Below are 12,179 nucleotides of genomic sequence, written 5' to 3'. Positions count from 1 at the left end.
AAAAACCACATGATTATCTCAATAGATGCAGAGGCCTTTGACAAAATTCAACAGCCCTTTATGCTAAAAACTCTCAAGAAGCTAGGTATCAATGGAACATATCTCAAAACAATAAAAGCCATTTATGAGAGATCCACAGCTAATATCATACTGAATGGACAAAAACTAGATGCATTCCCTTTCAAAACTAGCACTAGACAAGGATGCCCTCTCTCACCACTCCTATTCAATATAGTATTGGAAGTTCTACCCAGAGCAATCAGGCAAGAAAAAGAAATAAACGGCATTCAGTTAGGAAAAGAAGAAGTCAAATTGTTCCTATTTGTAGATGACACGATCGTATATTTAGAAGACCCCATCGTCTCAGCCCAAAACCTCCTTAAGCTGATAAGCAACTATGGCAAAGTCTCAGGATACAAAATCAATGCGCAAAAATGTACAAAAATCACAAGCATTCCTATATACCAATAGCAGACAGCCAAATCATGAGTGAACTCCCATTTACGATTGCTACAAAGAGAATAAAATACCTAGGAATACAATTAAGAAAGGATGTAAAAGATCTCTTCAGGGAGAACTACAAACCACTGATCAAGGAAATAAGAGAGGACACAAACAGATGGAAAAACATTCCATGCTCATGGTTAGGAAGAATCAATATTGTGAGAGTGGCCATACTGCCCAAAGTAATTTATAGATTTAATGCTATCCCCATCAAGCTACCATTGACCTTCACAGAACTGGAAAAAACCACTTTAAACTTCATATGGAACCAAAAGAGAGCCCTCATAGCCAAGACTTTAGTGAGTTATGATCACACCACTCCATTCTAACCTGGGCAAAAGAGCCAGACCCTACCTCCAAACAAAAAAAGGAAGACCCAACAACCCAACAATATGCTTTCAACAAGAATCCATTTTAAATATATACATAGTTTAAAAGTGAAAAGATCAGCCGAGAGTGGTGGCTCATACCCGTAATCCCAGCACTTTGGAAGGCTGAGGCAGGAGGATCACTTGAGGTCATGAGTTCGAGACCAGCCTGGCCAACGTGGCAAAACCCCATCTCTACTAAAAATACAAAATCAAGCCAGGTATAGTGGCACACACACCTGTAATCCCAGCTATTTGGGAGGCTGAGGCAGGAGAATTACTTGAACACAGGAGGTAGAGGCTGCAGCCAAGATTGCTCCACTACACTCCAGCCTGGGTGACACAATGAGACTCTGTCTCAAAAAAAAATAGTGAAAAGATCAAGAAAGATATACCATCCTGACCTGAACAAAAGAAAGCTGGGGTAGGAATATTAGTTTCAGGCAAAGTATACTTCAGAACAATGAATATTATCAGGGGGAAACAGGGATATTACATAATAATAACAAAGGAGGCAATTTTCCTCTGCACATAATTAATTTGATCAGTTTGTTAAATAAGTTAGAGTCATATTTTCATTAAAATGTAAAGCATTTAAATTATTTTTCCAAATTTATGAGATGAAAAGGATTAAGAAGATGACTCTTAGGTTCTACCTTCTGCAAATAAGGAAACGGGGGCGCTCTGAGATTCCTGAGCTTTAGCAACTTGCCCACTTCCCACTCTTCCCGCTATGCCGGCAGTTTCTGAACTGTGTTCTCCAGAAGCACTTGAGCAGTCACTGTGGTGGGGAGTGGGTAGTAAGAGAGGTGGCCAGATCCACAGCAGAAAGGTGGGCTCCAGGCTGTTTATATATTGGATTCTGTAAAAGATTTCATTTGGAAAAGGGGTCCTGATGCTTAAAAATAAGTTTGAAAGTCACCACCTTTACCAAAGCACCTGTTTAAAGAAGTTTTGTAAATACAATCATCATCTAAAATGCAGGTTTTTAAAACTTCAGCAGTAAAAAAAGAAATGTATAGTTGTTTCTTTTATGTTATCTCATATAGCTAACTAGCAGAGGTAAAGAAGTGAAACTCAGGTCTCCTGCTTTTTAGTTCAATCTTCCCCACAGGCTGCCCCCACAAATGCCTCAGTTTGCAGCAATGAACACACTGCACAAACCTATCACCGTAGACAGAGTCCAGGCAGGACTGGCAGCAGTCAATATCCAACACTTATCTAATTAGACATTACTGTGAAATCTTTTCCATTTACAGTTATAAGAGATATGATCATACTCACAAGAAGACCTGAAACATCAGAATACTTCTTAGCTGGCTTAAAGGATGGAGGAGCATCAATACTGAAGTCTGGGGAAAAAAAAAAAAAAAGATAACTGGACTTAAAACATTCAAATCCCTTCTCTTTTTTTCTAAAATACTATTTGATGATATTCCTGAAATTTTCCTTTGTGATTAAGTAGTCACAGAAGTCTCTGGAGATTACCTAGAGGAGAAGGCGAGGATTCTCAGAAATCATGCAGTATGTCATAGGCTAAGTGCAGGCTCCAGATCTAGCTCCGCCCTGTCACCAGGGACCCTTATTCCAGCAGAACCACTGGAAAGATCATCTGCCCACCAGCTATTTTCACAATCTCATACTGCTTGGGCTGATGGTGATGAAATGCCAAACAAGCCATTAACTGAGCATCCTGACACCCTCACGTCCACACCCAGATGAATGAATGACTAGCTCACTTGTCACCCACATGAGTCACCCCATGAAAGAAGTATAGTGGAGCAGGAGATGGTGAGAACCTTGAACTTGTACTTTCCAGTGACGCTAAACAGAACATGTAACAGTGTTTTACATAAATTTGGACACAATGCAGCATGAAGTATTTACTCTGCTAAACGCTGGCTCACAAAGTAAAAGAGCTGGCTAAGCTGGTTGTCAGGAGCCCTCCCAAATCTGGCATTATACTTGGGCTACCTTGTCTTTGGAAACACATTTTAAGAGTAGACTTCTGAATAAGAAGTTTGTCTAGTAGAAACAACAATATTATTATATCGGGACCTATGACACTAAAAATCACAGATCCATGACAACACAAACAAATAGACTCAATACAGATACAGTTAAGAGAAAATACACACATAATCTCTCCAGGCTGATACCACTATAAAATTCTCAAGCTAAAAATTATTTCCTACAATAATGCAAACACAATAAAATAATGTAGGTTTTGTTATAAGACAGTTCCTACTCTGAACATTATAAACACATGGAAGGCTCTAAGCAGCTCACAGTTAGGATCGTTCAGTTGCCACGGCAATGCCCTTTCGGAAGCGAGGATTTGTTTCAGGTTCTTCCAGGTTCTGTTCTTCTTGCCAGCTACTGCGCCACCGTGGCCAGAGTGCTCGAATTAAAGGCATGGATTATTAGAAGAAACAAAAACCAATGGAGACTACCATTTCAGCATCTGACATTTATGCTTAATCATAACTGTAATATACCTCTCATTCTGTCAACAATCATTTGGACCCTTGAGACTTTTTTTTTAAAGTATTTCACTGTACACGTTAACATGTTAATCTTAGTATTTTTTTTAAAAAAAACGTTTTCAAATTGTCAAAACCCTTAAGTTGGTGTTGAAGTAGAAATAAAAGACTACTTTTTTATATGCATGTTAAAAAAAACCTACAAAGCCTTTATTGGATCTAACTTTGTAGAATTCATTCATGAATTTCTTCATACTTGAAGATAAATTTGCTATGAAATCAGATTTAAATCCACGACTGTATCTCTGAACTCCCTTCTCGGGGCAAGTCTCCACTTTGCAAACTGGGGATCCTGGAGAAGTCCTGAAAGCCCCAGTTGCAGTATGGCAAGCCTTCTGGAAATTTTTTTTTTTTTAATTCTATGAAGATGACAATAAAATGGAAAAGAATATCAAAATCTATTGCAAACACTGGTAATATTGTATGTCCAAAACTACTTCGTTAGAAATAATTTAATAGTATAATCTGAACTGCTGCAATTTATCACCACTCTCAAGAATGAAGAGTACGCTATTTTCACTCAACAGCACAATAGCTTCGATTTACCTTAAAAAACTAATGAGTACTCTTCTTTTAGTTAAATATTTCAAGCTTTGTCTAGGATTTATGTAAGACCAATGAAAAGTTTAGGGGAGAGGCCGGGCACGGTGGCTCAAGCCTGTAATCCCAGCACTTTGGGAGGCCGAGGCGGGTGGATCACAAGGTCAAGAGATCGAGACCATCCTGGTCAACATGGTGAAACCCCGTCTCTACTAAAATACAAAAAATTAGCTGGGCATGGTGGTGCTTGCCTGTAATCCCAGCTACTCAGGAGGCTGAGGCAGGAGAATTGCCTGAACCCAGGAGGCAGAGGTTGCGGTGAGCTGAGATCACGCCATTGCACTCCAGCCTGGGTAACATGAGTGAAACTCCGTCTCAAAAAAAAAAAAAAAAAAAAAAAAAAACCCGGAAAAAAAAAAAAAAAAAAAAAAAAAAGAAAAGGTTGGGGGAACAACCATCATGGAAATGACCCACCGCCATACAGTATCCTTTAATTAATCCACAAAGGACACCCAAATCCCTGGGATATGGCACACTGAGAAATCAACAGAAAGAACCCTTCTTCTCTTGTCCCCATCTCGCCAATGGGGGAGAAGGAGGCAACTGGGTCTGAGGGAGAAGGGGATGCCAGTGCTACCTTGGCTATAATCCCAGCAAGATCAGAGGCTGAGGTGTGGCATTTAGCTGTTTATTCAGCTAATACCTTTGATGCTTACCACAAAGTTGGGATCCTTAAATGGCAAAGGTTTGGTAGCTTTTTCCACAGGTCCTGTGCTAAACTCAGAGGGCACCATTTTATTCTCACTCATGGCTTCCATGCTGATACCCTTAAAACATAATAAAAAGAGTTTGAAGAAGTCAGTTTCTTCCAGCTGAGTTCCCCACCTCTGCTCTCAACAGGGCATACGATGCCACAGGGCATGCAAGCCAAGATAGTGTGCCCAGAGCGCCAACAGGAAGCCTGCCCCAGAGGAGGGCACACCACATGTGGAGTAGCACCTGCTGTGCAGAAGCCACAGAAGAAACAGGCAGGATCCCCAGGTGCCATGTTTCCAGGGTCCCCTAAGTGCCAAGCACAGGGATGGCTGTCCTATCCAAGTTAGCTCATTTAATTCTGACAATCACTCCACAGTAGGCGCTATCATTCCCAGTATACAGAAAAGAAAACTGAGGCCCGGGGGTACAGGTTCAGGGTCATGTAGTGATTGACCTTTGGATTCAAACCTAGGTTGGGCCAATTCTAAAGCCTTCATTATCTCCATGACACCACACAGTTCTGCTCCCTCTGATCTTAATGAACTGTGTCTTGAAATATTAAGACAAAAAACGTCCAGCCCCTCTAAAGGTCTAGTTGGCCAGAGAACCCAGACTGGAGCTGGTATGCTTAAGGGGCACAACAGGACATGGGCATTCCAAGGAAGGAAAATGGAAAGGAATCTGGAGGGCCATGGGTCAGCTGGCAGCAGCCAGGGAGTGCCCTGACAAGTAGGCTAATATGGTTTAAAGCAAAAAACCTTTAAGCTAACAATCACAAAGAAAAAACAAAGTAAGAAACCACTTCTGATCTGTAATACCATTTCCAATCTTCCCAGACTTCAATTAACTCTTTAAAAATTGAGATGTGATTTACATACAGTGAAATGCACAGATCTTAAATGTAGTTGTCATGAGTTTTGCCAAAAGTTGACATTAGCATAATCCAAATTCCTATCCTCGTCAATACCTTCTAGTCCCAGTGGCAACTGCTGTTCTAATTTCTATCATATTACTTTTGCCTGTTCTACAACTTCATATAAATAGCATCTGGCCGGGCATGGTAGCTCACGCCTGTAATCCCAGCACTTTGGGAAGCAGAGATGGGCAGATCACCTGAGGTCAGGAGTTTGAGACCAGCCTGACCAACATGGAGAAATCCCATCTCTACTAAAAATAAAAAATTAGCCAGGCATGGTGGCGCATGCCTGTAATTCCGGCTACTTGGGAGGCTGAGGCAGGAGAATTGCTTGAACCCAAGAGGTGGAGGTTGCAGTGAGCTGAGATCGCGCCATTGCACTCCAGCCTGGGCAACAAGAGCAAAACTCTTTCTCAAAATAAATAAATAAATAAATAAATAAATAAATAAATAAAATAGCATCTAACAGCATGTACTCTAGTGTCTGGATTCTTTTCCTCAGCATAAAGTTTCTGAGATGTGGCAGGGCGCGGTGGCTCATGCCTGTAATCCCAGCGCTTTGGGAGGCTGAGGTGGATGGATTATCAGAGGTCAGGAGTTTGAGACCAGTCTGGCCAACATGGTGAAACCCCATCTCTACTAAAAAATAAAAAAATTAGCCAGGCATGGTGGTGGATGCCTGTAGTCCCAGCTACTTGGGAGGCTGAGGCCGGAGAATCACTTTAACCTGGGAGGTGGAGGAGACAGTGAGCCAAGATTGTGCCACCGTACTCCAGCCTGGGCGACAGAGCGAGACTCCATTCTCAAAAACAAAAAAAAAGTTTCTGAGATGTATCCATGTTGTTGTGTGGATCAGTTTGTCTCATTGTATTTGCACACTACTCAACACAATAGTATTCCACTGTAAGGATGCACCCCAATTTGTTTATTCATTTTCCTGTTGATGGACACTTGGTTCACTGTTAGTCTTCAGCTATTACAAATAAAGCCTCTGTTATGTTTTCATTTCTCTTGGGTAAATACCTAGGAGAGGAATGGTTGGGTTCTAGGGTAAGTGTATATTTAACTTTACAACTCACTGGCAAATCATTTTCCAAAGTGGTTGCATGTCAAAAAAAGAGTTAAGGCTAAAAGTCACCATGTTGTCATGTGGAGTGGAAGACACTACAGGATTAACTAAAACACAGCTTATCTACTCTCAGCTGGAATTTCAGCAACTTTTTCTGCCAAACCGGTTCCCTCATGCTGATAAGGAGCTCAACTTACTTATCTTAGTAAGTGAAACTCCTACTTATCTTAGTAAGCGAGTATGGTGGAATATGAACAAATACATTCATTCATCTTGGTGGAAGAAGGGTCGTGAAGACAAAACCACTCACGTTGCTGCAATAGTTCTTTGAGTGCTCTCTCCTCAAATACCTTCCCAAACCCTCTCCAGGTCTCTCCACCCGAGCTGGGGCCCCAGCCAAGGACTCCAGGCCCTGCGCTCCCTCCTCTCCTTTGTTGCTGCCACCTTCTGTCTGGATTCCCCTTCACCTCATCCTCTCCACTTCCAAGGTCTTTCTTAGCTTTTCTTCCCTCCAAGCTCAGTGCAAATGTCAGCTCTAAGAACTGAGATGTTGCCCATTCCTCATCCTTATCCTACCATCTGTAGCCATAGTGATTTCTCTCTGCCTTCCTCCCACCCTCCCTCCTCCCCCTCTCTTCCTCTCTCTCCCTTCTTCCCACAGTCCTTTGCCTTTATCTGGTAACTTCCTGAGCTACAAACTTCAGAGGTGGGACTCTGCAGTACTCATCTTGCCTACTCTAGCCCATTCTCTGCAGCTCAGCTAGTGACACACTTGTCAATGCAAGCATGATGATGCTCCGCTGCTTAAAACTGGCCAGCGGTTTCTACTTCCCTCTTCGGTAGAAACAAATTCAGGCCTCCTCTCCAGCCTCACCTATTGTTCCCCATCCTTCCTATATTTTGTCTTTTCTGATGCAATATCCATTTAGCCATTTTCTACATGCTATACTAAGATTATTTTCATTGGGATTCATCCGTGTCAGCTTTAATTTTTCAAGAAAGATTAGATTTAGTTTTTTTTTTACATGACTAACTTTTATTGCTTGTATGATTTTTTTTCCTTTATGATAATTGTATTTCAACCGGGTACCTGTATTCTGGGAGACCCAGTCTGATAAGGAAGATTTGATTCTCCCATCACATTTAATCAGTAAAAAACATTACTTTGTGCAGTTTTAGCCAGCTGTCAATATTATTTTGCACTATTTTTAAGAGTAACATCTAGTATATATTATATATGTGATGAATAGTTTATATCAGTGAAAAAACAGCAGCTTTATGATAGAGGCAGGGAACTACAGATCAGAAGAAAGGGAGACAAGGAGAGAGGTGAATGGATGAGGGAAGGGGTAGAAAGTGAGGATGCATAGTGGGCTCAAAACATGCTGCTTTATTTAATGAGTCAGACTTTGTCCCTGCTTCTAACCCAGTGCCTAGCACAGAGTAGGTACCAAATAATGAATGATTCATTGATTAACTGATCAATATTAAGGAGCAAGACAGGGCAGCATGACTGAATGCCAGCATCAGCACTGGAGATGTATATGCTCAGAAGCTCCTTATAAGGAATCATCTCTGGCTGGGATGCAGTGGCCAAACACACAGGAAGGACAACTCTGAAAGAAACAACTGAGTGTGGTTACCTACAGGGGTAGAGGGGAACACAGTGGATAGACAGGGAGATGGGAATGAAATAGAAAATAAATCTTCTCTGAGTATAGCTTTCTGTAGAGTTTTGACTTTTTGAACCATGTTAAGGTTTCATACATTTGAAAAAATAAATAATAAATTCAACGAGGATGGGGCAGGGCAGGGGATTAAAAACAAGAATTTTTAAAACCCTATAAACACAAATTCACTTGTGTTTCAAATAAATAATATAACCATACTGAAGGGGAGGCAAGGGAGAAATAACCTGAGTAACTATGAATATAGTATTTTGACTATGTAATCCAAGGTTAAAGGCCAAAAAGAACCATACAGAGTTGTTAAGTTTGTTTTTCACAAGGGTACATGTTAATAATTCTGAAACTACTTTATATGTATTCTAAGATACACAACAAATGTAGGAAAGCAAATAAGAAAAGGGAGAAGGCCAGAATGAGCACTGTGGGGTTGGATTGAAACTAGAGGTTATCAATATGAGCTCACAGTTTTCAATATACATGCAGATAATTATAGAAATAGATATAGAGGTGTGGGGGCTGCAGGTATACACACACATGTATTTCCTAGCCCTGTCCACTAAGAAGACTGGAAACAATGAACAACAGGCAAAGCAACATTCAGATCGTGCTTTCTAAATACAACTGGTCCTCCGTATTGGTGGGTTCTGCATCCATGGATTCAACCAACCACAGATGGAAGATATTTGGGGGGAAAAAATGCATCTCAACTAAACATGTACAGACCTTTTTTCCTTGTCATTATTCCCTAAACTGTACAGTATAACAACTACTTATATTGCATTAGGTATTATAAGTAATCTAGAGATGGTTGAAGTATACAGGAGGATGTGCACACATTATATGCAAACACTACAACACTTTATATCAGGTACTTGAGGTTCCACGGATTTTGGTATCCATAAGAGGTCCTGGAACTAATCCACCACAGATACTGAGAGGCAAGTATATTATTGTCTAAGAACCAGTGATCCTTGAAGAAATGGCTGACTCTAAGGCTGGTGCAGAAACGTGTAAGATAAAACTAGAACATCTATCTTGTGGTGTCAGAAAGGAAGCACTTGTGTCAGTTTATTTGGGTTGCCATAACAGAATATTATAGATTGGGTGGCTTAAACAATAGAAATTTATTTTCTCCAGTTCTGGAGGCAAGAAGTTCAAGATCAAGGTGTTGACAAGTTTGGTTTCTCCTGAAGCCATATGCATCCCTGGAGTCTCTCCCTCTTCTTATGCAGGCACCAGTCACCTGGGATTCGGGCCCTCCCAGATGACCTCATTTAACCTTAATTACCTCCTTAAAGTCCCTATCTCCACATATAGTCACATTCTGAGATGTACTAGGAGTCAGGACAAAATAATAAATATTGGGGGTGTGGGGGTGCCAAAACTCAGTCCATAAAAGCACCCAAAAATGCATATTAAGGGACACAGGAGCCAGTGTGAAGAGGCTCCTAATGGCCAAATCTCAAAAACTTAAGCAACAACCGAGTATGTATATAAATCTGGAATATATGACGAACTCTACAACTCAGAAACAAAAAGACCAATAATTCCATTTTTAAAAGGTTTCCCAGTAGACTTTATGTAAAAAGCCTATTTGTTCCATTGCCCCTCCCTATATCAGGGTCATCGGGTGAGGTGCCAAAGGCTTTGTACCAGGTGTCTGGAAGGTTCTGCCTGGAACTCTCTTCCTCAGGTAGCAGCTTGGCTCACATTGCTTCCCTTTTCTCTTCCAGTCTTTATCAAAAGCCACCATCTCAATGAGGTCTTTTAAAAGGGCAAAGGATTTCTTCAAAGAAGATATACAAACAGCCAGTAAGCACATGAAAAGATGCTCAACATCATAAGTGATTAGGGAAGTGCAAATCAAAATCACAATGAAATACCACTGCACACCCACTACTATGGTTACAATCAAAGGCAATTAACACATGTTGGCAAAAGTGTGAAGAAACTGGAACCCTCATACATTGCTGGTGAGAATGTGAAATGGTGCAAAAACACCATTTAAAAAAAAAATTGGGCAGTTCCTCAAAATGTTAACCACAGAATTATCATATGACCCAATAATTTAACTTCTAGTTATATACTCAAAGAGAATTAAAAACATATGTCCATGCAAAAACTTGTACACAAATATTCATAGCAGCATTATTCATAATTGCCAAAAGGCACAAACAACCTAAATGTCCATCAGCTGATGAACAGATAACACATTTTATAAGGTGGTAGGGCCAGGCACAGGAACTCACGCCTGTATTCCCAACACTTTGGGAGGCTGAGGTGGGAAGATTGCTTGAGGCCAAGAGTTCAAAAGTGGCCTAGCAACGTGGTAAGAGCCTGTCTCTACAAAAAATAAAAGAAAAAACTAACCAGTTGTGGTAGCATGTGCCTGTAGTCCCAGCTAATCCAGAGGCTGAGGCAAGTTCAGGAGTTCAAGGTTTCAGTATGCCATGATTGTGCCACTGCCTTCCAGCATGGGCAGCAGAGCGAGCCCTTGTCTCTAGAAGAAATAAAAAATAAAACGCAAAATGTACTATGTCCATAAAATATAATATTATTCAATCATAAAAAGAAATGGCATACTGATCACGGATAAACCTTGAAAAAAATTACACTAATAGAAAGAAGCCAGACACAAAAGGCCAAATATTGTATAATTAATTCCATTTATATGAGATACCTAGAGTAGTCACATTCACAGAGACAGAAAGATCAGTGGTTGCCAGGAGCTGGCAGAACAGGGGAAAGGGAAGTGACTGCTTATGGGTGATAAGTTTCTCTTTGGGGTAATAGAAATATCCTAAAATTATATATGAAATTGTGAGGGTTACACAACTCAGTGAATATACTATAAGCCACTAAATTATATACGTTAAAAGGGTGAATTTTATAGTGTGTGGATTATATCTCAGTAAAGCTACTATAGATAAATTTGTAAAAGAAGGAATGAATAAAGCTGGTAGTGGATTATAACCCACAGAATAAAATAAAAATCCGTGACATAAACACTGGTTTTAAAAAAATGAATAAATGGGATGTTGTAGTTCTGGTTACTTGGGAGGCTGAGGTGGGAGGATCACTTGAACCAGGATGCTGCACTGCGCTATGATTGCGTCTGGCAACAGCCACTGCACTCCCGCCCAGGTAACATAGCAATATCCCATTTAATTAAAAAAAAAAAAAAATTAAAACAGAAAAGAATGAATGGAAGAGAAGAGAAAGCTCTGGCTCACAATAGGATTCTAATTAATAAATCTAAAAGAAATGAAGATTCAAATTATAAAATAACTATTTGGCAACCACCACAATAATAACAATTTCAAGCAAAAGCCATCAATGGATATTAAAAGTCACTGGCAAAGTATGAAATAAAATGGGATATTTATAGTCTCAAAGTATCTTCCCACAAGATACTTCAATACAAACATCAAGAGAATAACTTTACATTGGAGAAACCTGGTAGATACCACCTTACTAAGTGCTCAAATCTAACATCATTAATAATTTGACATCAAGTGCTACAACAGGATGCGCTGAGAAGAAGACAGCATCAATTCTCTACTTTTGGCAAAAATGTATAACTCAGGCTGGGCGCAGTGGCTCAAGCCTGTAATCCCAGCACTTTGGGAGGCTGAGGTGGGTGAATCACGAGGTCAAGAGATCGAGACCATCCTGGTCAACACGGTGAAACCCCATCTCTACTAAAAATACAAAACATTAGCTGGGCATGGTGGCGCGTGCCTGTAATCCCAGCTACTCAGGAAGCTGAGGCAGGAGAATTGCCTGAACCCAGGA

The 12,179-nt window shown here is 40.5% G+C and overlaps 1 protein-coding gene across 2 annotated transcripts in view; it reads right to left on the bottom strand.

The window, feature by feature from the left end:
* Positions 1-12,179, bottom strand: part of INO80C (INO80 complex subunit C) — a 35,436-nt gene that overhangs the window by 10,862 nt on the left and 12,395 nt on the right. For both annotated transcript variants that reach the window (XM_017511391.1, XM_017511392.2), the window contains exons 2-4: positions 4,672-4,782; positions 3,162-3,273; positions 2,157-2,224 (exon numbers count right to left, since the gene is read on the bottom strand). In XM_017511391.1, coding sequence (XP_017366880.1) covers positions 2,157-2,224; positions 3,162-3,273; positions 4,672-4,782 — 291 coding nt within the window. The remainder of the gene's footprint in view (positions 1-2,156; positions 2,225-3,161; positions 3,274-4,671; positions 4,783-12,179) is intronic.

Source organism: Cebus imitator, unplaced genomic scaffold (assembly GCF_001604975.1).
Source record: "Cebus imitator isolate Cc_AM_T3 unplaced genomic scaffold, Cebus_imitator-1.0 Scaffold448, whole genome shotgun sequence".
Lineage (NCBI taxonomy): Eukaryota > Metazoa > Chordata > Mammalia > Primates > Cebidae > Cebus > Cebus imitator.
Note: the sequence above shows the minus strand (reverse complement) of the source record. Positions and strands in the feature narration are given on the sequence as shown.